At 39.6% G+C, this 27,567-nt stretch overlaps 1 protein-coding gene across 1 annotated transcript in view; it reads right to left on the bottom strand.

Annotated features, from left to right (window-relative positions):
- The window catches only part of LOC150042144 (vomeronasal type-2 receptor 116-like), a 75,581-nt gene extending 52,866 nt beyond the window's left edge, over window positions 1-22,715 (bottom strand). The window contains exons 1-2 of the mRNA XM_090325222.1: window positions 22,629-22,715; window positions 742-856 (exon numbers count right to left, since the gene is read on the bottom strand). Of these exons, the coding sequence (XP_090181348.1) occupies window positions 742-856; window positions 22,629-22,715 (202 nt within the window). The remainder of the gene's footprint in view (window positions 1-741; window positions 857-22,628) is intronic.
- Window positions 22,716-27,567: the final 4,852 nt, after the last annotated feature.

The raw sequence follows: 27,567 nt of genomic DNA, 5'->3' as shown, positions 1-27,567 counted from the left end.
CAACATACTCCTAATTTTACTTCCCCTTTGAATATTCTCTTAATACCTACACCACTCAGACAAGATATACTTCATTTTCCTAGTGTTCATTTTTAGATATTTAGTTTATCAGAGAGGTTTTACTGTTGAATTCTTTATAAATGCAAATGAATATGGTGGTCAGTATTTATTTTATAATTCCTGTTCATATTTTAGACTTAACTTGCAGATATGAGAGGATACATGCCCCCTTTCTCTTTCTGAGGATAATTTACTTCATTCAACATAATATCATACATGCAGCTGTGTCAGAGGCCTGGGGGTAATAGTACCAGGACAGACTCAGGGCCTCACGCATTTCCTTGGCTTATTCTCTCAAGGCTAGCACTCTACAACTTGAACCACATTTTATTTTCTGCTTCTTGCTGGTGAACTGGTGTTAACTCTTCTATGTAATGAGGGTTAAAGTTGTGAATCACTAGTACCCAGCTCAACCTAACTTTCCACTTTAAAAATCTTTTAACATTTTCTGGTTTTTTTAAAGAAAATAGTTGATAAGACTTAAAATTTCAAATAATCCATTTGTGTACTCCACATTTTTCCAAAATCTATGCTGAACAATGGGAGTATAATCCCATTACCTTGAAATCCTACTCTTTCATATAATAAAATTTGATAGAATCATGAATCCAGTCTCTTCATATCATTTCTTTCTTATATGTGAAATGACACCAAATATCACTCAATTCTTCCCACCCTTACCTGTGGAAACCTGTAGAGATCCAGAATTGTCCCAATTTGGGCAGATGTTAATGCTGATGGTCCTGTAAGTACTGCTATAGTCTTGCTGTATCTCATACAAGAGTAGTTTGGGATGCTGTAATAACCAAAGAGGCTAATGAAGAGATTTTTAAAGGCATTCCAAGCTTCAATTTGAACATTACAGATATCGAACCCCAGAGTCAAGTTATATAAAAGTGCAGGGTTTTTGTTGATCTCTTTGATAGCAAAAGCCAAGGCCAAAATGAACTGGCAGTTCATTTGGAAGGCATACTGTAAATGTATTGAAATTTGGGAGGCATACTGTAAAATGTACAACTTTGAGGGATTGAAAGCTTGCTTCTCTTCAAATGAGTATATTATCATTACCATCGATTGGGGTGTAATAGGAATGTACTAAACTCGGTGCCTGGGCACTGTCCTTGGGCTTTCTCAAAGCCAGAAATCTATCACTTGAGCCAAAGCACGATTATCTGTCTTTCTCTATGCATGTGGTACTGGGGAATCAAACCTGGGACTTTGTACATGCTAGGGAAGCACACTACCACTAGGCCAAACTCCCAGTCCTATCTTTTGCTTTCTATAGGATTAGATAATGACAGGCATGAAATCCACAAACTTAAGCTAAGAGAGACCGTGTTCATTCTCCATTACTTCAGGCACCATAGCAAAAACCTTAATCCATCAAATATGGATTACCATCAAATATGGATTATGCTTTCATGAGACCCCCCCCCAAAATTCCATGGCCTTTATCTTGGAGTAGGTAGCTCCACTGTAAAAAAAATCTTAAGTCTTGAGTCACTCAATTTATATTGTAATGATATCAAGCATATAAAAACTCAAGAGAAGCAGTCTAAGCTGGAGTTTGATGCTAGAAATATGGCATGAAAATGCTATTCCCTTGTGGTAGTTGTTAGGAAGTAGACACTTTGGATATATTAATTAATTTGTTAATTGTATACTGAAAATATACGATTTATTTGAAAAATATCTTAAGGAAAGTACCTGCAGATTATTACTATGAAGGATCCTGTGGAGATAGAACAAGTTCACATTTTCATTGCTTATTTTCTGTTTTCATAAAGTTCTGTACATAAATCCCATGAGAACTATAAGTTTCTCATTTCAATGATGACTTTTAAAATACATTGATACATATTAACTTCTGGTCCTATTAGTCATTCATACACATTTATGCCTGTATCTACCTCTGTATGAAACCAACCAGCCAGTTTTGATGTGATTGTTCCGGAACACAGACGTAGATTCTGAAAAACATTGCTTCAGTTTCTAGTAGACAATGCATGAAGATAGAAGTAAATTTGTTCCAAAAGAACTGTGTGCATGTATATAAATGTCACAATGAACTCTCTTCAAAATATAATTCATACTAAATAATAAACAAAATAACAAATTTGAAAATCAAAAAGACCTACAGTTTTGATGATGGTATATAAAAACTGAAAACTGGAGATAACCTCAAATAATTAAAAAATAGCTGTATCTGTCATTCTAACTTACCAGGAACCTGATATTTAAGGACCTTTAGTAAAAGACCTCTAGGGTAGAAAAGCCAATTGACATTCTTATATACAGTTAACCAACATAAGCAGAATGGAGATGTGTCACAAGTGGTAGAGCATCATCCTTGAGAGAAAAAGCCAATCAAGAGAGCAAAAGCAAAGTAAGCATTAGTGGTTCATACCTGTAATATTACCAATATAACAAAGCAAAAAATGAATGGTAAAAATTAGAGATATGAGAGAGAGAAAAGGGATGTTGGAGAAGGTGTAAAATAGTCACCAATAGAGGAGGTGACTGCAATCAATACAAGTGCCATAATAATAGAAATATAATAGGAGCTACACAGTTGGCAGAGTACCATAATTTATAATAATATAACAATGTTTTTGGAACATCAGTGGGTGTAGAATTGTGTCCCATATCTAACCTACTAATATCTACTGGCAGTCGTCCACTTATCTACACGAAAGACTTTGATGAGTAAATATTGTTATCTGTGCTCAATACCACGCATAAAATTGTACTTAATCCAAACTACACTTCTCTTCATATCTATTGATATCTAAAAAACACCCACCAGCTGAAAGTATAACATTTAATGTTTCTTAGAATGCTAATAAAAATACTCAGACATTTTCTGGGAAATTAAGAGAAGGAAAATCAGCAAAACATGGGTAGGTAGAGGAGAGTAAGTAAAATATGCTAAGCTGGGTACAGATGCTTCATTCCTGCATTTCTAATTTCTTTTGAAGCTGACATCTGAGGATTATGTGTTGAACTCATCTTAGGCTGGGTGTCTGGGAGATTCTTAACTTAAAGTTAACAACCAAAAGTGCCAGATATGGACCTGTGGCTCAAGTGGTAGAGCAACATCCTTGAGCCAATAAGTTCAGCAAAGTTCCCAATAGCAACAGAAAGGAATAAAGATAAGCAAACATACCAACACCATATAAAGCTATATATTTTCTATGTCAGGGAAGAGAATAATTTTAGCCCTGCCACCTTATCTTCAAACTATGGGAGGCAATCTCAGGATACACTTCTCAAACAACTGAGAAGAATGCAATGACATCTTATCCTGCAACAGGCAAGGACTATGTTTCCAGTTTATCTTGAAATTCTGTTCTTTTCTTGAAGTTGTTTTGTTTGATACAGCCATTTGTTAGTGAGAGATATTTATTACTTTTTAGGTCTAGGTTGTTAAGCATATCTGACATGAAATAATGATAGAATGCTTAGTTGGAAACAGTGATTGCTTGCCAACAATAAAGTGTGTGTGTGTGTGTGTGTGTGTGTGTGTGTGTGTGTGTGTCTTCTAGAGCATGAAATCATTGGCAAAATGTTCTCCTTATGTTTATGTTCTCAAGGCTAGAACTCTGGCACTTCAGTTACAGGTCTCCTTCCATATTTGGGTGGTTAATTGGAGATAAAAGTCTCACAGATTTTTATGCCCAGGCTGGCTACAAACCTCAATTATCAGACAGAAGCCTCCGTAGGAGTTAGGATCCCAGTCATAAGACACCACCCTACAATAATAATTTTTATAACTACCCTTACAATGTATTAGCAAATAAATTTCAGATCAATTATCATCATGGAAGGAAATTTGTTTGTAGTACAGAACTTATGCCACTGATTCAATTTGTTTGTAATAGCATTACTTCATCTTCTACAGTGACAGCTGGTACGGAGGATATACAGGGAATCTGGAATAAAATATAGAGGTTACAGCCCTGGAAATATAGCAAACCCCAAGTCCCCTCCTAACACCAGGTAGAAAATTACTCCACAGTAGATACAAGATAAAACAATGAAAGTAATCTACTTGTGCATAGGGATGGAAGTTCCTGGGAGGGAACCCAGAGAACATTCATGTGTGCACCCGGAGTTGCCACAGCCATAGCTCATCCTGAAAACAAAACAGAACATGAAAAGATAATGTTGAGTTACTTATGGCTTGTTCTCTTCATGACTAGAAGCATCACTGTTACTGCCATCTGTTCCCAAAGGGAAAAACCCAGAAATCATCACATCTCCATTCATGTGTGCTCGGTGTTTCATTGTAGAAAAGCAGCTAGTGCCAGCCAAGGACCTGATAGGAAGTGAAAGCTGGAGAATAATGAGTGTGAAAATCAAAAGGCACATCTCTGAAGCATCTACACAGCTGAAATTCTGGCTAGAAGTGAGGCTCATAATGTCAGATATGTATATCAATATATTTTTGTATATATGCACATGTGTCTTTTTACTGACAGAGATGTACACTGTAGCGTACCTTTCATTGAAACCTCTTGTGACTTCTTAGGAAGAACTGGCAAAACTCTTCCTGATGCTCTGCATCTGCTGCCTTGGAACCAGGAGAAAAAACATGAGTTGAAAAATATGATTGCAAACTCTCCTTTTTCAGCCCTAGTGCTATGGATTTCCACAAAGACTGCAGATAATGGTACCCAAGGGATGAAGTCATCTTTGGTCCAACATCTGTGTCAAGAAACTATTTGCATGAAAGCAAATGGTGCAACTGGATTGCATCAGAGGATGTCATGTCAGATGCAGAGTGAAATGGTCAGAAAAAGTCTTAGCCAGTGACATGTCAACCAAATTCATTAGTTTCCCACACCCATATGATCAAGTCACACATCCAATTGCCCTAACAGCCACAGAACATTGCTAGTTGGAATCAAGCAGGTTTCAATAAAAATTCCACATACAGCGCCTCCATGAATGCATCCATTTAGTATTTTGTTTTAGGAGGCAATGATAGCAATGAAATTAGTAATTTCATATCAATAAGTTAATGCCAAAGTTGTGTTGTGCACACACATTATTAATTTTCATTTTTAAACAGATAATGTTTACTAAACTTTACATATATATTTGAAGATATTTTCATGATGTATGTGTCTGAAAATATGAGTACATGGAACACTTATCCATCACAATATATTATAAACAAACTCTGTTTTCTACTTGACAAAATAGAACCAAATTCCATGAAATCATGTCCATGGCCCTTGAGAACAGACCTACTATAATAATGCATTCATTTCATTTTATAGAATTTGTATCACTTAATTCTAAAATTCTTATCATATGTTATCTGTACAGAGGGCTTATTAAGACATGTGCGTGTGTGTGTGCATGCAATGGGAACTCAGACTACAAAAGTAACATAGTTTCTTATAAAAAAAATACATACCAATTTTCTTAGCACATGCATTAACTTGCATTAATCATGTGTTGGTTTACCCTTTACCTTTATTTTTGGCAGCATATATTCTTAGTCTTCTTGATAGAGATTGTCACTGGAGTGAGAAAAAAGTCAGCGTTGACAATAACCAGGTAATGGAAACAATCCAGATGCCCTACTGCAGATGAATGGATATAGAAAATGTGGTATATATACACACCAACACAATGGAATTCTACATAGCCAACAGATAAGATAAAATAATGGCATTTGCCGGGTAGTGGATGAATCTAGAGTTAATCCTGTTGAGTGAGAAAAGTCAAGACCAAAGTAACAAAAGGCACATGGTATCCTTAATATGTGGCTATTAGATCCAAATAGTGCAACAGCAAGGACTCAAATTTGCATATCCAATGATATGGACATGGTACGGGAAATACAATCACAACTACATAGATATAAAAACATATGACTCTATAGACATAATATTTTATTACATTGATTAATATGTATCTATGATATACAAACCCTTAGCCTAATTTTGATTATGTTCTAAAAAACTAAGTGACTGTGATTGTATATAGTGATTCCCTTCTTGAACACTTGTTTGTTAAACACGTCATTTGAAATATGATGTAAAAATCAATGTTAATAAATTCTTTTTTTTAAAAAAAGCCTCTCAAAGAACAGAGGAGAAAGTGTGAAATCAATACAGGCTTTCTAGAAAGCAACTAGGCTTATGTAACAAGATCTTTTACAAATGCAGGCCATTTTGTTCAAAAATTCCACTGCTGGGGACCTGTCATCTTTAATAAAATGTCAGATTGTTTACAAAAATTAGAATGTGAAAGCATTCATATCAGGAGTTCTGAAAATATGCTTCACAGTGAGGTGATTGCACTTATCATTAAACTGTATGCTTTAACAAAAGAAGTGAGACAGTAATGTTTGAAAGGATGTTTAGAAAAATGTGAGGTGAAAATTTCTTAGTATGTCCCATTTGTGTGAAAATCTATGATGTACCCAGATTAGGAGAAGCTTAAGAAAAAAATGTCATAGATGTTTACTAGAGAAACTAGTCAGAACTTATTTTATAAGTGGTGCTGCGTGTTTGCTAACATGGGATAACAAACTCCTCAAATTAATTCTCTGTGATCCTGGAAGTATCTACAAACTGAGCTGGCAACTCTTGTCATCTTCTACCAAGTCTTGGAGATCATGATTGCTACATTCCATTAGGAAAGGGAAATGTACTATATTATGTTTTAAAGTAAAATAAAGGTTTTACAGGTTTAAAAAATGTCAGTGTTGCTCAGGAAAATGGCGCTGAGACAATAGGGATGCTGCCTACCTCTGTCCCACAAAAAGAGAGAACGAGGGAATCCCACAAGCCAACTACCTTAAGAAATCCACAACTACAAATTCAAGAAGCAACTGAGAAGGACTCAAGCTGGAAAATAAATCCAGATAAAGCTTACATCCAACTTTCTCAAAGAATCCAAATGTTAGGACCCCTCCCCCACCCTTCGCTGCCGGCTCCAAGCTGGGAAAAGCAGTGGAGGAGGGCCCCGGGCCCAGCAGCCCCGACCACTGCAGGAACCAGCATAGGACCGGGCCAGCAAGTTGCAGAAGCCAGATGCAGGAACAAGCGCAGACCACAACAGCAAGCAGCAGTGGAGATCCAAGGGGAGTGAATGATTCTCCAACACCGTGGAGCACCCACAGACAAACGCAGAGGAGTGAGTAGCACAGTGGGTTGCCCAGGCGGTCCCTAAACCCATCAGGAAAGCAGAGCTGGTGGCGAGCTATAGAACTTAACTCAGACCCCTCCACCCCACCCAAGGCTAAGGGGGCAAGGAATTTAGAATCCTGTCCCTTCTCTCAACAGCCCCCTCCCGCAGGCCATTGACTGGAGACTGACAGGCGGGCGGCGCTAAGACCCAGCACCCCACCAAGACAGACGGGGCTGTCCCTGCTCCCACCTGTCCAACAGGTTCCTCTCCCAGGCTTCTGACTGGAGACTGACAGGTGGGCAGGCGCTAAGACCCAGCACCCCACCAAGTGAGGTGGAGGTGTCCTTGCCCACCCACCCAACAGGTTCCTCTCCCAGGCCTTTGACCTGAGACTGACAGGTGGGTGGGCGCTAAGCCTCAGCACCCCACCAAAGGGGGCAGAGGTGTCCCAGCTCACACACCTAACAGGTTCCTCTCCCAGGCCACTGGACATGAAGGGTGGTGGGCGCTGAGACTCTGCCGTCCAACAGCTGGTGGGGTGTGCAAGAGTCTGGGAACCTGCATCTATCCCACTCAAATCTTGAGCCAGGCACCTTCCAACTGGGAATCCCCAAAAAGACAGCACCAGGGGCCCCCCAAAGTCACAGACTCTTGGCCAAAGCGGTGGAAACACAGCAGGGAACTGAAGGGAAGACCAGTAGCCAAGCTCGCCCTCTGAGAATCAGAAAGGCACGGCTCCACCCTTGGAGACCATGTCCTCAACTGGGCCCCACCCCCTGGGAACAGAGCAGACACTAGCTGGACTACCTGATAGTCCCTGGAAACTCCCAAACTCCAGACCCTTGGCCCAGGTCCCACCCCAACCATCCGCCCAGCACACTTAGACTGAGGCGCACAGACCCATCCCATGGCCCACTGTGAGGCCACTGGATGGGCTGAGAGCTAGTCAGGCAGCAGCACACAGACTCTGAACACGCTGAAAATCTGCAAGAATTGCAAACTCTGACCTAGTCAGCAGAGGAATCAATTTGGCTGAGAACCACAGGTATACAGAGATATCCAGAACCACTGGTCCCCATCCAAGTAAAGAATGCTACCTACTGACCACAGAGCGAACTACAACAACAGTTCTCAATGCCTAGGAGAGTGCAAAGATGAATTAAGACATACATAAATAATCAAAGTTCCACACAAAGCCCAAAAGGTAACAAGAGTGAAGGGACGAGAGAGATGTCACCATCCCAAGAAATGACACCTGAAGAGACACAAAATATGACTCAAATTAAGGAGATGATTTTGGAAATGACTAATGATATTAAGGCTGAATTCCAAAAACAAAAGCAAGAAATTTACAAGGAACTCTTAAAATTCAAAACACAAGTGGAAGAAAAGTTCAATACCCTCTCAGCAGACATGATCAGCTCAGTGTCCACACTTCAAGCAAAAATGGAGGCATTAAGCAGCAGATTGACTGAGACTGAGAATAGAACATCAGGAACGAAAGATAAAAAACAAGAGCTAGAACAGAGAATCACCACCTTGGAAAAGATTAGTCAGAATCCACTAGAAAGAACTCCAGGACCAGACAGATGCAGTCAAGAAATCTAATCTCCCCCACCTCTCGCCCAAAGCCGCGGAAAGCCGCACCAGACCAAGCTACGAAAAGCGGCTTGAGCTGGCACCGGCTCCACGCGGGGAAAGCGGGGGCGGGCACGGGCTCTAATCCATGAAAAGCAGCGGCAGTGGAGGGCACCAGGCTGGGAACCCAATGGCTGCAGAAACCAGCACAGAACCAGGCCAGCGAACGGCGGAAGCGGCGGAACCCAGACGCGGAACCAGACAGCAAGCAGCGGGACCCAGACGCGGAACCAGACAGCAAGCAGCGGAACCCAGACCCAGAACACAGGCAGCAGCGGAGACCCGAGGGGAGTGAAAGACTCCCTACCACCGTGGAACACGCGCAGACGGATGCAGAGGCGTGAGTAATACAGCGCGTCCCCAAACACATCGGGAAAGTGGAGCGGGTGCCAAGCAATAGAACTTAACTCAGACCCCAACACCCCGCCCCTAGAAAGACTGGCGGGAGCAGGGGGGCAAGGAATTTAGAATCCTGTCCCTCCCCTCAACAGCCCCCTCCCTCAGGCCATTGACTGGAGATTGACAGGCGGGCTACCCATAAGACCCAGCACCCCATCAAGGGAAGCTGGGCTGTCCCAACTCACACCCGCCCAACGGGCTCAACCCCCAGCCCTCTGACTGGAGACTGACAAGCAGGCTGACCCTAAGATTCAGCACCCCACCAGGGGAGGCGGAGCTGTCCCAGCTCCCACCCACCCACCAGTCTCCTCACCCAGGCCACTGGATCTGGAGAGTGGAGGGCTTTGAGACCCTGCCTTACAAAAGTGGGTAGGGGGTGCCAGTAAATAGGAGCCAGCATCTGCCCCCCCTCAATTCTCCAGCGGGGCATCCTCCAGCTGGAAACCCTGAGCAAGACACCACCGAGGGCCGCCCCCACAGTCACAGACTCTGACAAAGCAGTGGAAACACAGCAGGGATCTGAAGGGCCAACCAGCAGCCAAGCTCCCCTTCTGAGAACCAAAAAGGCACAGCTCCGCAGTTGGAGCCCACGCCCCCAGCTGGGCCCCGCCCCTGGGAACAGAGGGGCCTCCTGCTGGTCCTGCTGAGAGGTCCTGAAACTCTCAATCCCCAGACCCTTGGCTTGGGGCCGCCCCTGGAAGCAGCACAGGAAAACGTCCGCCAACCGCGCTCAGACAGAAGCTCGCAGATCCATCCCATGGTCCACAGTGAGGCCATTGGTTGGGCTAAGAGCTAGTCGCGCAGCAACACATAAGTTTTATTCTAACACTTTCCAAATACTCTACCTACTTACCCCCTGACCTCTCTCATTCTATTTTTCTATCTCTGGACCTCTACTCCTCTTTCAACCCTTATACTGCATGGATCTACACTTGATGGCTGTTGAGCAACATTGTATATCTAGGTGTTTAATTATCCTCTAGGCTCAGAGGGACTTAAAGACAATAGAGATTGGATTGAGAGGCTTATTGTTTTGAATATAAATTGCTTATCAGTGCAAAATTAGACTAGTCGGTAACTGCACAAAAAGAAAGAGTGATAACACCAATCAAAACTCGTGAACATCTAGAGTCTGCCAGCTACAGAGGTCTAGGTTGGACATATCTGAAAAACTATAATCGTGTTTAGTATGAATCTTGCTCCCATTTTCAAATGGGCAGAACAAGAAACTCAAGAAAAATGTCAAATCAAGAAACAACACCTCCCACCTCCCCCACCCAATGTAAACAGCCAATGGAACAGTCACTGGCAAGCCTAGAGGAGAGTCTTCCAAGTGCTGTACAAATGCAATTGATAAACATCATTAATGAAAAATGTGAAAATATAAACAAAGAGATAAGGGAGGAAGCCATAGCTGAACAAGAGGAAACCATAAACAAGGTGATAAGTGAAAAAGAAGGAGCCATAAAGGAAGCCATAATAAAGGCTGTTCAAAGAAAGATGGATGAATTCATAGAATCCACAAATAAAAAGGTGACCGAACTCCAGCAAATGTTCAAAGAAAATAAAGCTACTGAGCTAACCACTCAAATGGAAATCAAGGAGCTCAAGAAATCCATACATGATCTAAAAGAAGAGATGCAAGGCATCAAAAATGAGCAATTAGTAGCAAGGGAGATGAAAAATAAAGTAGATAGCTTTGATAGCAGGTTAGACAATGCAGAGGAGAGAATTTCCGGGGATGAAGATAATTTAGTTATTATAGAGAAAGAACAGAAAATGAGTCAATCCAAATCTAGGAAAAGTGAGAGAGTGCTTCAGGAGGTCCAAGATACAATTAGGAAGCCTAATTTAAGGCTAATTGGTATTGAGGAGGGTCTGGAGAAAGAGGTCAATGGTATTGGAAACATACTACAGGGAATCATCTCAGAGAATTTCCCAAATATCCAGAAGGGCAGACCCATCCAGATACAAGAAGGTTTTAAAACCCCAAACAGACCTGACCAGAAAAGAACATCTCACCGCCACATCGTAATCTGAACTGGATCAGTAGAAACCAAAAAAAGGATCCTAAAGGCAGCCAGGGAAAAGGGTTCAGTAACCTATAAAGGAAAACCAATCAGAATCACCCCAGATTACTCAGCAGAGACCATGCAAGCAAGAAGTGACTGGAAGCATATATGTCATGCCCTTATGTCAAACAACTACCAACCAAGAATACTGTACCCAGCTAAGCTCTCATTCATAACTGAGGGAACAATAAAAACATTCCATTCCAGGGAAAAGCTGCAACAATATTTCGCAACAAAACCAACACTACAGAGAATTCTGCAAGATGTTCTATACAAAGAAAACCAAAATAAAGGCAATATAGGGAAAGAAATGGCACCTAAACAGCATACCACCTAAGGACCACAAGAACTGTCAAGACACAGGCCCAAATAAAAGCTTTTAAAAATGGTAGGACCTAATAAATATCTCTCAATCCTAACTCTCAATATCAATGGACTCAACTCTCCAATTAAACGGCATAGGCTGTCTAGTTGGATCAAAAAGCAAGAGCCATCGTTCTGCTGTCTTCAAGAGACACATCTTACCCAAAAAAACAATCATCTCTTGAAAGTGAGAGGCTGGAATAAACTCTATCAAGCTAACGGCCCCCATAAACAGGCTGGAGTTGCCATCCTCATATCAGATAAAATAGACTTCAAACCAAAATTAGTAAGAAAAGACAAAGAAGGTTACTACATACAACAAAAGGGATCTTTCCTCCAGGAAGACATAACGATCCTAAATATTTACACACCCAATCCCAGACCTCCGAACTTCATCAAGCAAACTTTACTTACACTGAAACCATACATAGATCTAAATACAGTGATTGTCGGTGACTTTAACACACCACTTTCACCTATGGACAGATCAACAAGGCAAAAACTCAACAGAGAAAACTTAGAACTGAACAGCTATATAGACCAACTAGATCTAACAGACATCTGCAGAATATTCCACCCAGCAACAACACAATATACGTTTTTCTCAGCAGCACATGGAACATTTTCCAAAATAGATCACATCTTAGACCGTAAAACAAACCTGGACAGATTTAGAAACACAGAAATTATTCCATGCACACTCTCAGACCACAAAGGCATCAAACTGGAATTGAACACACACCTCCACCAACGAAAACCCTGTAACTCATGGAGATTGAACAACACATTGTTGAACCACCAATGGGTCATTGAAGAGATTAGAACAGAAATCCAACAGTTTATGAAATTTAACAGTAAGGAGCACACAAAATACCAACTCCTTTGGGATACAGCAAAGGCAGTTCTCAGAGGAAAATTTATAGCGCTGAGTGCCTACAACAACAAGTTGGAAAAATTGCAAACCAACAAGTTAATGTCCCACCCTAAGCTCCTGGAAAAAGAGCAACAAACCAACCCTAATCCAAGTAGAAGAAAGCAAATAATTAAAATCAAAGCAGAATTAAATGATTTGGAATCCAAAAAAACTATAGAAAGAATCAACAAAAGAAGGAGTTGGTTCTTTGAAAGAATTAACAAAATTGACAAGCCCTTAGCAAATCTTACCAAAAAAAGAAGAGAGCATATCGAAATAAACAAAATCGCAGATGAAAATGGTAATATCACGATAGAAATTACCAAGATCCAGAATATCATGAGGGAATACTTCTCAAACCTTTATGCCAACAAATTTGAGAATCTAGATGAAATGGATGAATTCCTAGCCAATATTAACATACCCACACTGAACCAAGAAGAACTAAGCCAACTCAACAGGCCTATTTCAAGCTCTGAAATAGAAATGGCAATTAGAGAACTTCCACCTAAGAAAAGCCCAGGGCCAGATGGATTCACAGCTGAATTCTATAAGGTCTTCAAAGCAGAGCTCACACCAATACTCCTCAAGTTCTTCAAAGAAATTGAAAATGAAGGTTCCTTACCAAACTCATTCTATGAAGCCAGTATGACCCTCATCCCCAAACCAGACAGAGATTCATCAAAGAAAGAGAACTATAGACCTATATCTTTGATGAACATCGATGCAAAACTTCTCAACAAAATACTGGCCAACCGTCTACAACAACTCATCAAAAAAAATATACACTATGATCAAACTGGATTCATCACAGGGAGGCAAAGCTGGTTCAACATACGCAAATCAATTAATATAATTCAACACATCAACAGGAGCAAAGACAAAAATCACATGATTGTCTCAATAGACGCGGAAAAGGCATTTCACAAGATCCAACACCCCTTCATGTTAAAAGCTCTGGAGAAACTAGGAATCCATGGAACATTCTTCAATGTAATAAAGGCTGTGTATGAGAAACCTACTGCTAGTATTACACTTAATGGTGAAAATCTAAAGCCATTCCCTCTAAAATCAGGAACGAGACAAGGATGCCCACTCTCTCCACTACTCTTTAACATAGTACTAGAATTCCTAGCCAGTGCAATAAGGCAAGAAGCAAGCATAAAGGGGATCCAAGTAGGGAAAGAGGAAATAAAACTATCCCTCTTTGCAGATGACATGATTCTATATTTAAAGAATCCTATAGACTCTACTCCCAAGCTCCTTGAGCTGATCCAAAGCTTTGGAAGAGTAGCAGGCTATAAAATCAACCCTCAAAAATCAACTGCCTTCCTTTATGCCAACAGTGAGAGGAACGAGGCAATAATCAGGAAAGAAACTCCTTTCACAATAGTCTCAAAGAAAATAAACTACCTAGGAATTAGCTTAAATAAGAATGTAAAGGACCTTTTTGACGAAAACTTCAAAACCCTAAAAAAGGAAATTAAAGCAGAACTAAGGAAATGGAAAAACCTCCCATGCTCCTGGATTGGAAGAATCAACATTGTGAAAATGACAATCTTGCCAAGAGCTATCTACAAATTCAATGCAATACCCATCAACATCCCAATGTCATTCTTTAAAGAAATAGAAGAGGCAATCCAAAATTTCATATGGAATAATAAAAGACCCCGTATAGCAAAAACACTTCTTAGCAGAAAGAACAGCGCTGGAGGAATTTCAATTCCAAACTTTAGACTCTATTACAGAGCTATAATCCTCAAAACAGCTTGGTACTTGGTACTGGCACTGGAACAGGCCTGAAGACCAATGGAATAGAACTGAGGACCCAGATATTAAACCACAGACCTATGGCCACCTAATCTTTGACAAGGGAGCCAAAAAAATAGAATGGAAGAAAGACAGCCTCTTCAACAAGTTGTGCTGGCAGAACTGGTTAAGCACCTGCAGAAAACTAAAGCTGGATCCTTCTTTGTCACCTTGCACTAGAATTAACTCCAAATGGATCAAAGACCTGGAGGTAAAAGCTGACACACTGAAAACTCTACAGGAAGGAATAGGAGATAAACTAGGCCTCCTTGGCACAGGTCGAAACTTTCTTAATAAGGACCAAGAATCACAACAAATCAGAGAAAGGCTGGATAAGTGGGACTGCATTAAACTGCAGAGCTTTTGTATGGCAAAGGACATAGCAAGTAAACTAATCAGGAAGCCTACAGAGTGGGAGAAGATCTTCACCAACCAAACAACGGACAAAGGCCTCATACCTAAAATATATCAACAACTCAAAAAATTGAATCACTCCAAAACTAACCTCCAAAGTAACAACCATCCCATTAAAAAATGGGCCAAAGACTTAAAGAGAGTCTTCTCTGAAGAAGAAACAAAAATGGCCTATAGACACATGAAGAAATGCTCAACATCTCTGGTCATAAAAGAAATGCAAATCAAAACAACTCTAAGATTCCACCTCACTCCAGCTAGAATGGCCAGGATCAGGAAAACGAATGACAACAGATGCTGGAGGGGATGTGGCCAGGAGGGATCACTACTACACTGTTGGTGGGAGTGCAAACTCGTCCAACCACTATGGAAAGCAGTGTGGCAGTGCCTCAAAAGGCTAAACATAGAACTCCCCTATGACCCAGCAATTCCACTACTTGGCATTTACCCAACCACCCAGAAACAAGGACATACTAAACCCACTAGCACAACAATGTTCATTGCAGCACTATTCACCATAGCAAAGATATGGAACCAACCTAGATGTCCCTCAGTTGATGAGTGGATCAACAAGTTGTGGTATTTGTACACAATGGAATTCTATGCTACTGTCAGAAAGAATGACATCGCCCCATTTGTTAGGAAATGGAAAGACTTAGAAAAAATCATATTAAGTGAAGTAAGCCAGACTCAAAGGAACTTAGGCTCAATGGTTTCCCTCATTAGTCATAATCAGTAGAAACCTTGGGCTCTACTAGCAGAGATTTGCAATAGAGCAAAATCTTGATACATAAGGACATATAATGTGAAGCTAATTAAAAGGACCTCCAGGATAGTGAAACAAAAGCCATATAATGAATGATTGTTGTCCTTAATGTACTATGTTGTCTCTCATCTCCTTCGCTGTCCCTTGTTATCTCATATTGGTATAGTATCTCACTTTGTTATCTAATATATTGAATTTATTTGTATTTGGATATTTGAAATTTTATAGGGAAGGGGAGAAAACCAAGACGGGTGGGGGGTGTGGGGGGGGAGGGAAACGGGTACCAAGACATGTGAAATTGTATCAATGTATGTGAATTAACACACCTTCTATCTGACAAATATCATGTAACCCTTTTACTAATTACAATAAAAAAGAAAAAAATAAAGTAATTTCCATAAACCTGAAAAAAAAAAAAGAAATCTAATCTTTGCATAATAGGGATTGATGAGGGCACCGAATTTCAGGACAAAGGAATGCAACCCTTATTCACCAAAATCATAGCAGAGAACGTCCCCAACCTCAAAAAGGAAAATACTGACATTATGGAAGGTTTCAGGACTCCAAACAGGCAAGATCCTAGAAGGAACTCATCTAGACATATCATAGTAAAGACACTAGACCCGAATACCAAGGAATTGCTCTTAAATGCTGCAAAAACAAAGAAAGAGCTATACTACAATGGGAAAAAATTCGAATTATAGCAGATCTCCCCACAAAAAACCTACATGCAAGAAAAGCTTGAAAAAACATCATTGATGCCCTAAGACCAACAAGTGCCAACCCAGATTGATATATCCAGCAAAACAAGCATTTACATTTGAGGGAGAAACAAGAATATTTCACTCCAAAGAAAACCTTTATGAATACGTGCACACTAAACCAACATTACAAAAAATACTAATTAATCGAGAACAAATTGTAAAGCATCAAGAACCCCCATCAAGAAGCAAATATCTGTAATTCACTAAACACAGAAGGGGGAAAAGGAGAGAGAAAGAAACTTAGAAGAAAAAATAATGACATTGGACATTGACCACTTCTCCATAATCTCCCTAAGTGTGAACGGGATGAACAATCCAATCAAAAGACACAGAGCAGCAGACTGGATTAAGAAATACCACCCATCCATATGTTGCCTCCAAGAGACCCACCTCACAGCCAAAGACAGAAACAACTTCCAAGTGAAAGGATGGAAATGAACTTTTCACTCCAATGCACCATGCAAAAAAGCAGGAGTAGCAATCTTAATCTCCGAGAAAGTTAACTTCTCAGTAAAATCAGTACATAAAGATAGAGACGGCCAGTATATATTAGTAAAGGGTACAATCCATGCCCATATTAAAGTTATAAACATTTACTCCCGCAACACGGGAGCACCCAAATTCGTCAAACAAACTCTTAGAAATACAGAACAAGATAGACTCAAACACAAACATAGTGGGAGACCTCAATACACCAATCTCAACAAATGACAGGTCAACTCAACAAAAGTAAAACAAACAAACCATAGACTTAAATGACACCATAGCCCAGCTGGGCTTAACAGATATACACAGAGCCTTCCACCAAATAGTGAAACCTACAGCCAGTATTATACTAAATGGTGAAAGACTGGAAACATTCACCTTACAATCAGGAACTAGAGAGTGATGCCCACTATCTCCACTTCTCTTCAATATAGTGCTGGAACCCTTAGCCAGAGCAATAAGGCAAGAAAAGGACATCAAAGGGATCCACACAGGGAAAGAAGAAATTAAACTATCCCTATTCGCGGATGACATGATCTTCTGCCGGGGCCAACCGACAGCAAACCAGGGTTCGCAGATTGGGGTTCCTGAAATAGGGGGCAAGGACTAGGAAGAAATAGAAGAGAGACAGACACACCGGGTCCGGGATCTCCGCAGTCCAGGTAAAGACTGCCCCGTTTATTTTCTACTCCTTTTCTTCCCTTCTCGAGACCCAAGGAACTTCCAGGTGTTACATTCATATGGTAAATCTCAGGTCATTTAAACAGAATAAGGCCAGAAAACAATAAGACAATAAAGCCATTGTCTGATGCAAATCAAGGTACAGTTTGATTCCACTCTGGCTCCCAACAATCTTCTACTTGAGTGACCCAACAAACCCCACTCCCAAACTCTTAGAATTAATAAACTACTTTCACAAAGTGGCAGGATACAAAATTAACCTTCAGAAGTCAGTAGCCTTCTTGTACACCAACAATACTCAAACAGAAGGCCAAATCAAGAAAATGATCCCATTCGCAATAGCCACCAAAAGAATAAAATACTTAGGAATATACATAACCAAAGATGTAAAGGAATTATTCAATGAAAACTATAAAAGCCTAATGAAAGAAATTAGAGGACACTAGGAAATGGAAAGACATCCCATGCTCATGGCTAGGGAGAACCAACATAGTGAAAATGGCTATACTGCCAAAATTGATATACAAATTCAATGCAATCCCCATCAAAATCCCAGAGGCATTCTTTACGGAAATAGAAGATATAATCCACAGATTCATATGGAACAAGAAATGACCTAGAATAGCCAAAACAATTCTAGGCAAAAAGAGCAATGCTGGTGGTATTACAATATCAGACTTCAAACTCTACTATAGAGCCATAATAACAAAAACTGCTTGGTATTGGCATAAAAACAGACCAGAAGATTAGTGGAACAGAGTAGAAGACCCAGAAATAGAACCACATACCTATAAGCAACTTGTATTTGACAAAGGAGCCAAAGATATACCGTGGAACAAACACAGTCTATTCAATTGTTGGTGCTGGCAAAACTGGACAGCCACATGCAGAAAACTAAAAATTGACCCTAGCCTTTCGCCATGCACAAGCATTAACTCATAGTGGATCAAAGACCTCAACGTCAGACCAGAAACCATGAAACTGCTACATAATAAAGTAGAAGGGAGAGACACTGGAACTCATAGGCACAGGCAAAAGATTCCTGAACAGAATCCCAGGGTCACAACAGATTGGAGAGAGACTCGATAAATGGGACTGCCTAAAAACAAAAAGTTTCTGTACAGATAAAAACATAGTCGCAAAAGTAGAGAGACAGCCAACCAAACGGGAAAAGATATTCACCAACAATACATCTGACAAATGCTTAATATCAAATATCTACAGGGAGCTCAAGAAACTAATCCCAATAAACCATTCACTAAATGGGCAAGGGAACTAAACAGAGACTTATGAGAAGTAGAGATTAAAATGGCAGAAAAGCATATGAGAAAATGTTCATCATCTATGGTCATAAAGGAAATGCAAATAAAAACAACCCTAAGATACCACCTTACCCCAACAAGAATGGCCAAGATTTTGAACTCAGACAATGACAGTTGCTGGCGGGGTTGTGGAGAAAAAGGAACCCTACTGCACTGTGGGTGGGAATGTAGACTAGTTCAGCTACTCTGGAAAGCAGTGTGGACGTTTCTTAAAGAACTGAAAATAGACCTTCCTTATGATCCCGCCATACCACTTCTGGGCATCTATCCTGAACATCATGACCTAAGATATGATAAGGACACCTGCTCAGCTATGTTCATCTCTGCACTATTCACAATAGCCAGGCGATGGAAACCATCCAGATGCCCTACTGCAGATGAATGGACAGAGAAAATGTAGTATATATACACAATGGAATTCTACATAGCCAACAGACAAGATAAAATAATGGCATTCGCAGGGAAGTGGATGAATCTAGAGCGAATCATGTTGAGTGAGACAAGTCAAGACCTAAGGATCAAAAGGCTCATGGTATCCTTAATATGTGGCTATTAAATCCAAAGAGTACAAGAGTGAGGACTCAATAACTGCATACCCAAAGCTATGGACATGGTAATGGAAATATAAACATAACTATATAGACATAAAAACCTATGACTTTATAGACACAATGTTTTATTTCATAGATTGATATGTTTCTATGACATACAAACCCTTAGCCTAATTTTGATTAAGTTCTAAATACTAAGACCCAGTGATTGTAAATAGATATTCCCTTCTTGAACACTTGTTTGTTAGACTTGTCATTTAAAATATGATGTAAAAATCAACGTTAATAAATTCTTTAATAAAAAAATGTCAGTGTTGAGGGCTGGGAGTGTGACCGAGTGGTAGAGTAATTACCTAGTATGCACAAAGCCTTGTATTTGAGTCCTTGGTGCTTCAATGAGGGACCAGGATGAACTATTTTAATTCATCTAGCTTTCCTGTAAAGCAACATAGCTGCTAAAAGTGTTGCCATGAAAGGCTGTAAATTTTCAGACAAAGAGCAAAGAACTAGACCTAAGCCTAAGTTTTGCTTTCCTGCCAATGAGTTTCAGTTTCCTGAAAGTCCTCTGCCATCCCATAATATTAGGTTCCCTAACAACAACCACAGGAAGGCAGAGAATATGGGCATAAAACAATGGTTCAGGGAAAACTTCAGAACCAATCAAAACACAAATGATCTCTGTTCAAATTCTATCCATCCAGGATATACTGTAATGGGACCTCCCCTAAACATCCTACCCGTGTGAATAAAAACCACTTCCCCATGTCATTTAGGACTCACTCTCAGCTGGCCCTGCTACTTTAGTATGTGCTGGTGTGAGTCCAGGCTGGAGCTTTCTTGCCCTGCAATAAAGACCCTTTTGCTTTTTGTATCCGTGGTGGTCTCCTGGTGTTCTTTGAGGATACTTCAATCTGGACATTTCAACAGAAAGAGATAAATCTGGAAGTAGTGCTGTGGCTATGTATATTATATATACACAATAGATCTCTATGTTTCTACCAGATAGAAAGACTTCGCAACTTTTTTAATTAAATGGAAAGACTGGTAAAAATTTATTATGATCAGTAAATCAGACCCACAGATACAACAGTGAAATTCTAACTTTGAAAAACCTCAAGGATAGTGCCATGAGTTGGAGCTGCAGGACAAGCAAAACAAATTTCAGTGTTGAGTAGGAGATGATGGCCGAAAGAGAATACGGAAAAGGAAAACTCTCTCCACAGAAGCAGTTTTAGTTTCCCCTCAGGAATTACACATCTAGGAACTCACACCAAGTAAGATTTAATTCTCCAGATATAAACCAAAGAATAGGTGAGCTGAGTCAGGGAAAGTAACCATGACAACATTGTACCTTCAGTATGAATATAACCAGAAAGAAAGGGAGACCAAAGCTCATCCCTACAGTTGGTTGCTCGCCCCTTGGCTGGCCTGGCTCCCCTCCCTAACCCCAACAGGTGGCCAATGACCCCGAGGTGGTGAGGAAGTGAGAACAAGGCTGGCAGCGGGCCAGCAACAATGTTGAATTTTAGGGAGGGTCCCGAACTGTTCAAGGAAGAGCATGCAGTCCAACCTGGCCTTTTTCAGGTTCTCACGGGACCTAGATAGATTTCAGAAGTGGGTGTAGAATAGTAGGAGAGCAGACTTGGAAGATAAAACATCTGATCAGGTGAATACCCATGATCCACTACGTGCCAAACATTGAGACTTCCATGATCTGTAGAACTAGTCCTCACAGGACAGTTGAACTGTTTCTATCTCGGACTGTGGCTGACTGAGCGTTGGGCTCATATTCCACCCATTTAAATTCATGCAAAGCCCACCAGCTGGGCTGACTCTGCTACTGTTGTCACCTCTGACTTGGCTCACCTATTCTTTGGAATAGCTTCTTTGATGTGACTCCATAGACTGGAAAGCATATGGGGAAACTAAAATTCTTCTATGGAGAGATATTAGTTGCTGATTGGAGACATAATTTCTTCCCTGCTCTCTTTCCATCATCTTCTCCTACTTGACATCTAATTGTTTCTTGCTCTGATCATGATGTCTTTCAGGAAGTCTACTAACAAATGCTGCTGAGATTAAGTGCAAAGGAACAATTACACATGACTCAAGTAGGTTGCACAAGGAAGTATAAAGAGCTTTATGATATTAAGCATGGCCACTAACTTGTGGGAATGAGGTCCATTGCACGTATATATGTATATTTTTCTATATAAGCTCTTTGTATGGTTAACTTACAATAATGAGAATTTAAAATTTTAAGTGATAAAAAGATCCTATAAGAAATCTCCACACTGCTTTCCAGAGTGGCTGAATTAGCTTACAATCCCACAACAGTGCAGTAAGGTTGCTCTATCTCCACAAACCTGCTAGCATCTGTTACTGTCTGAGTTCCAAATCTAGGCCATTCTTGTTGTGGTAAGGTGGAATTTTAGGGTTGTTTTTATTAGAATTTCCTTTATGACCATGGATGATGAGAATTTTCTCATATGCTTTCTGCCATTTTAACCTCTTCTTTTGATAAGTCTCTCTTTTCTATCCTGAACATCATAACCCAGGATATGATAAGGACACCCACTCAGCTATGTTCATCTCTGCAGTATTCACAATAGCCAAGCGATGGAAACAATCCAGATGCCCTTCTGTAGATGAATGGATTAAAAAATGTGATATATGTATGTATATATATATATATATAATGGAATTCTACATAACCAACAGACAAGATGAAATAATGGCATTCACAAGGAAATGGATGAATCTAGAGGGACTCATGTTGAGTGAGATAAGTCAAGACCAAAGGAACAAAACGCACATGATGTGGCAATTAGATCCAAATAGTACAAGAGCAATGACTCAGTCTTTCCATACCCAATGCTATGGACAAGTATTGGAAATATAAACATAACTACATAGACATAAAAATTTGTGACTCTATAAAAAAGATCCTATAAAATATAATGAACAGGCTATTACAATGGAATGGAATTCTCATTAGAAAGAAGTACAGAATTGAAATACAATCCTGAAGTAAATCTGTTTTCAAGGCCATTACGGTGTCTGCAATGAAAATGTGTCTAATATATTTTGACAAGTAGAAAGCATAGAGTAATAGAGAACATTTTCTTCTATTATCACATGTTCTCAGACAAGTACATTATGAAAATAAACTGTTTTGTGTATGTAGAAAGTTCAGTAAAAGTTACAGTTTTGTTGGGGGTGAGTGTGGAGTCAGACTGACCTTGTACCTGCAGTACTGCTTAGAGCAAAGCACACAAGGAGATGAGCTGTCATGAAAAGCAACTTGTATCATAATGAATGACGCCATGCTTACCAACTTTGAGCTGCATCAACAGTATTGTGAACTTTCTGGCTTTGTCGCTTCTTGCTATGTCTTAAACTTGCTTGTTCTTTTGTATGAAAGTAACCCCTAAAACTCATTTGGGAAGATGGCGGTGGTTCAGTGTGAATCGTTTTGAGCTCTCGCCAAGATATAAGTTCTGGCAGTGTAGAGGACGGTTCTTTACCAAAAATTGATCCTAAGTAAGGTTTAGCACCACAGAGATCTCAGTCAGAGAGGAAAAAGGCAAAATACCAGAGCGAGAAGACAGCATGGAGCCCTGCCAGCCACGGGGCAGACAGTGCTTCACGGTGGAGCAGACCTGCCAGCTACAGACAGAGCCACACAGAGCCTGTGCTAGCCCAGAGCCAACACCCGGCCGTCCATGGACCTGCCAGCTTCACAGAAGCTGAATAAAAATGATATCTATATTGATACAGTCACCTGCTTTTTAATCTCAACCCTAGTATCTCTTGGGTAAGAACTCACTGAGGAATCTACCCCACTTTTTTTGGTGTGTTTTGTTTCTTTTTTGTTTTTAAATTTTATATCATTGAAATCTCCCATATTTACCTCCCTCTTTCCTCTATATATTCTTCTTATTACTCTTCTTATTTTCATAAGTTTTATCTAAGTTCTTCTAAACTTTCTACTCAAATATTCTACCTGTTTATCACCTTAGGACAATTACCCTTACACTATACCCTTTCTTCCTTACTATAATAATCTTATACTCCTGCATTATTCTTTCCTACCTCCCCTGTTGTCTTTCATATTATTTTTCTATCTCTAATGCAAGGATCTACATTTTCTATCTTCTATCTATCTTTTCTATCTTCAAATTCAAGGATTTACATTTGATGGTTATTGAGCAATGCTGTGTATCCAGGTGTTCAGTTATAATCTAGGTCCAGAGGGACTTTAATACAATAGACATTGGAATGAGGAGCTTATTGTTTTCATCATAAATTGGTAATCTGTGGTTGTATTAGACTTGTATGTAAGTGCACAAAAAGAGAGAGAGTGATATTACCAATCTACAAGTGTAAACATCTATTGTCAGCCAACTAAAATAGGTTCGTATAGGTTCGTTATATCTGAAAAATTATAATCTTGTTTAGTATTAATCTTGCTCCCATTTTCAAATGGGCAGAACAAGAAACTCAAAAAAAATATCAAATCAAGGAATAGCATCTCCCACCCAACATAAAAAGGCAATGGAGCAGTCAGGGGTAAATCTAGAGGAGAGTCTTCCATGTGATATACAAATGCCATTGGTAAACATCATTTATGAAAACTGTGAAAACATAAAGAAAGCGATAATGGAGGAACCCATAGCCAAACAAGAGGAAACCATAAACAATGTGATATGTGAAAAAGGGGAAGCCATAAAGGAGGCCATAATAAAGGTTTTTCAAAGAAAATGGACGAATTCATAGAATCCACAAACAAAAAGTGGACCGAACTCCAACAAATGTCCAGAAAGAATAAAGCGGCAGAGCTAACCGCTCAAATGGAAATCATGAAGTTAAAGAAATCCATACATGATCTAAAACAAGAGATGCAAGGCATCAAAAATGAGCAATTAGAAGTAAGGATGTTGAAGAATAAAGTAGAATGCTTTGATAGCAGGTTAGACAATGCAGAAGAGAGAATTTCCAGGGTTAAGATAATTTAGTTGTTATAGAGAAAGAAAAGAAAATGAGTCAATTCAAATAGAGGAAATATGAGAAAACGCTTCAGGAAGACTAATTTAAGGCTAATTGGTATTGAGGAGGGTCTGGAGAAAGAGGTGAAGGGTACTGGAAATATACTTCACGGAATCATCTCAGAGAACTTCCCAAATATCTAGAAGGGCAGGCCCATCCAGATACAAGAAGCTTTTAGAACCCCAAACAGACCTGACCAGAAAAGGACATCCCACCACCACATTATAATCCAAACTGGATCAATAGAAACCAAAGAAAGGATACTAAAAACAGCCAGGGAGAAGAGAACAATCGTCTATAAAGGCAAACCAATCAGAATAACCCCATATTTCTCAGCAGAGACCATGCAAGCAAGAAGAGGTTGGGAGGATATATGTCATGACCTGAAGTCAAATAACCACCAACCAAGAATGCTGTACCCAGCTAAGCTCTCATTCATAACTGAGGGAACAATAAAAACATTCCATTCCAGGGAAAAGCCGCAATATTATGTAGCAACCAAACCAACATTACAGAAAATTCTCAAAGATGGTCTACACATAGAAAATCAACACAAATGTAATACAGAGAAAGAAATGGCACCTAAAACTCATAACATCTAAGTACCACACGAACTGTCAAGACACAGGCCCTAATGAAAGCTTTTTAAAATGGCAGGAACTAACAAATATTTCTCAATCCTGACTTTCAATATCAGTGGACATAACTCTCCAATTAAACAACATAGATTATCTAGCTGGATCAGAAAGCAAACCCATCATTGTGCTGTCTTCAAGAGACACTTCTTACCCAAAAAGAACAAACATTATTTGAAGGTGAGAAGGTGGAAGAAAGTTTATCAAGATAACGGCCCCGGTAAACAGGCTGGAGGTGCCATCCTCATATCAAATAAAATAGACATTAAACTAAAATTAGTGAGAAAAGACAAAGAAAGTTACTACATACTACTAAAGGGATCTAGCCTCCAGGAGGACATAACCAACCAAAATACCTACACACCTAATCCCAGAGCTTCGAACTTCATCAAGCAAACTTTACTTTCACTGAAACAATACAGATCGAAAAACAGTGATTGTTGGTGACTTTAACACACCACTCTCACCTATGGACAGATCAACAAGGCAAAAACTCAACAGAGAAACCTTAGATTTGAACAACTGTATAGAACAACTAGATCTAACAGATATCGGCAGATTATTCCACCCAGCAACAATACAATATACATTTTTTTCAGCAGCACATGGAACATTTTCCTAAATAGACCGCATTTTAGGCAATAAAACAAACCTGGCATGGGTACCAAGACATGTGAAGGGGTATCAATGTATGTGAATTAATGCACCTTCTATCTGGCAAATATCATGTAACCCTTTTATTAATTACAATAAAAAATAAAAAAAACCTGGCCATATTCAGAAACACTGAAATTATTCCCTGCACTCTCAGAACAAAAGGACATCAAATGGGAACTGAATACCCATCTCCACCAACGAAAACACTGTAACTCATGGAGAGTGAACAACACATTAATGAATCGACAATGGGTCATCGAGGAGATCAGAACAGAAATAGAAGAGTTTATGAAATTTAACAAAAAGGAGCACACAAAATACCAGCTCTTTGGGGCACAGCAAAGGCAGTACTCAGAGGAAAATTTATAACTCTGAGTGCCTACAATAACAAATTGGAAAAATCACAAACTGACAATTTACTGTATCACCTTAAGCTCCTGGAAAAAGAGCAACAAACCATTCCTAATCCCAATAGAAGGAAGCAAATTATTAAAATCAAACCCCAATTAAATGAATTGGAATCCAAAAAAAACTATAGAAAGAATAAAAAAACAAGGAGTTAGTTCATTGAAAGAATAACAAAATTGACAAACCCTTAGCAAAGCTTACCAATAAAAGAAGGGAGCATAGCGAAATAAACATAAACACAGATGAAAATGGTAATATCATGACAGAAATTACAAACATCCAGAGTATCATGATGGAATACTTCCCAAACATTTATGCCAACAAATTGGAGAATCTAGAAGAAATGGAAGAATTCCTAGCCAATATTAACATACTCACACTGAACCAAGAAGAACTAACCCAATTAAACAGGCCTATTTCAAGCACTGAAATAGAAAAGGCAATAACAGAACTTCCACCTAAGAAAAGCCCATGGCCACATGGATTCACAGCTGAATTCTATAAGGTCTTCAAGGCAGAGCTCACACCAATACTCCTCAATCTCTTCAACGAAATTGAAAATGAAGGCACTTTACCAAACTCATTCTATGAATCCAGTATAACCCTCATCCCCAAACCAGACAGAGATTCATCAAAGAAAGAGAACTATAGACCTATTTCTTTGATGTTGATGCAAATCTTTTCAACAAAATACTGGCCAACCCTCTGCAACAACTCATCAAAAACAATTATACACTAAGATCAAACAGGATTCATCACAGGGAGGCAAAGTTGGCTTAACGTACACAAATCAAATAATATAATTCAACACATCAACGGGAGCAAGGACAGAAATCACATGATTGTCAAAAGACATGCACAAAAGGCATTTGACGTGATCCAACACCGTTTATGTTAAAAGCTCTGGAGAAATTAGGAATCCATGGAACAATCCTCGGTATAATGAAGGCTATGTATCACAAACCCACAGCTAGTATTATACTTAATGGCGAAAATCTAAAGCCATTCCCTGAAAATCAGGAATGAGACAAGGATGCCCACTCTCTCTACTCCTCTTTAACATAGTATTAGAATTCCTAGCCAGAGTAATAAGGCGAGAAGCAAGCATAAAGGGGATCCAAATACAGAAAGACGAAGTAAAATGCTCCCTTTCTGCAGATGACATGATTCTGTATTTAAAGAATCCAATAGACACCACTCCCAAGCTCCTTCAGCTGATTCAAAATTTTGGAAAGGTAGCAGGGTATAAAATTAACCCCCCAATATCAACTGAATTCCTCTATAGCAACAGTGAGAGGAATGAGGCAACAATCAGGAAAGGAGCTCCTTTTGCAATACCCTCAAAGAAAATAAAGTACCTAGAAATTACCTTAACTAAGAATGTAAAGGACCTTTTTGATGAAAACTTTAAAATCCTGAATAAGGAAATTT

This window comes from Megascapheus bottae, chromosome 37 (genome assembly GCF_031878675.1).
Source record: "Megascapheus bottae isolate mThoBot1 chromosome 37, mThoBot2.hap1, whole genome shotgun sequence".
Classification (NCBI taxonomy): domain Eukaryota; kingdom Metazoa; phylum Chordata; class Mammalia; order Rodentia; family Geomyidae; genus Megascapheus; species Megascapheus bottae.
This window is presented reverse-complemented; position numbering and strand designations above follow the sequence as displayed.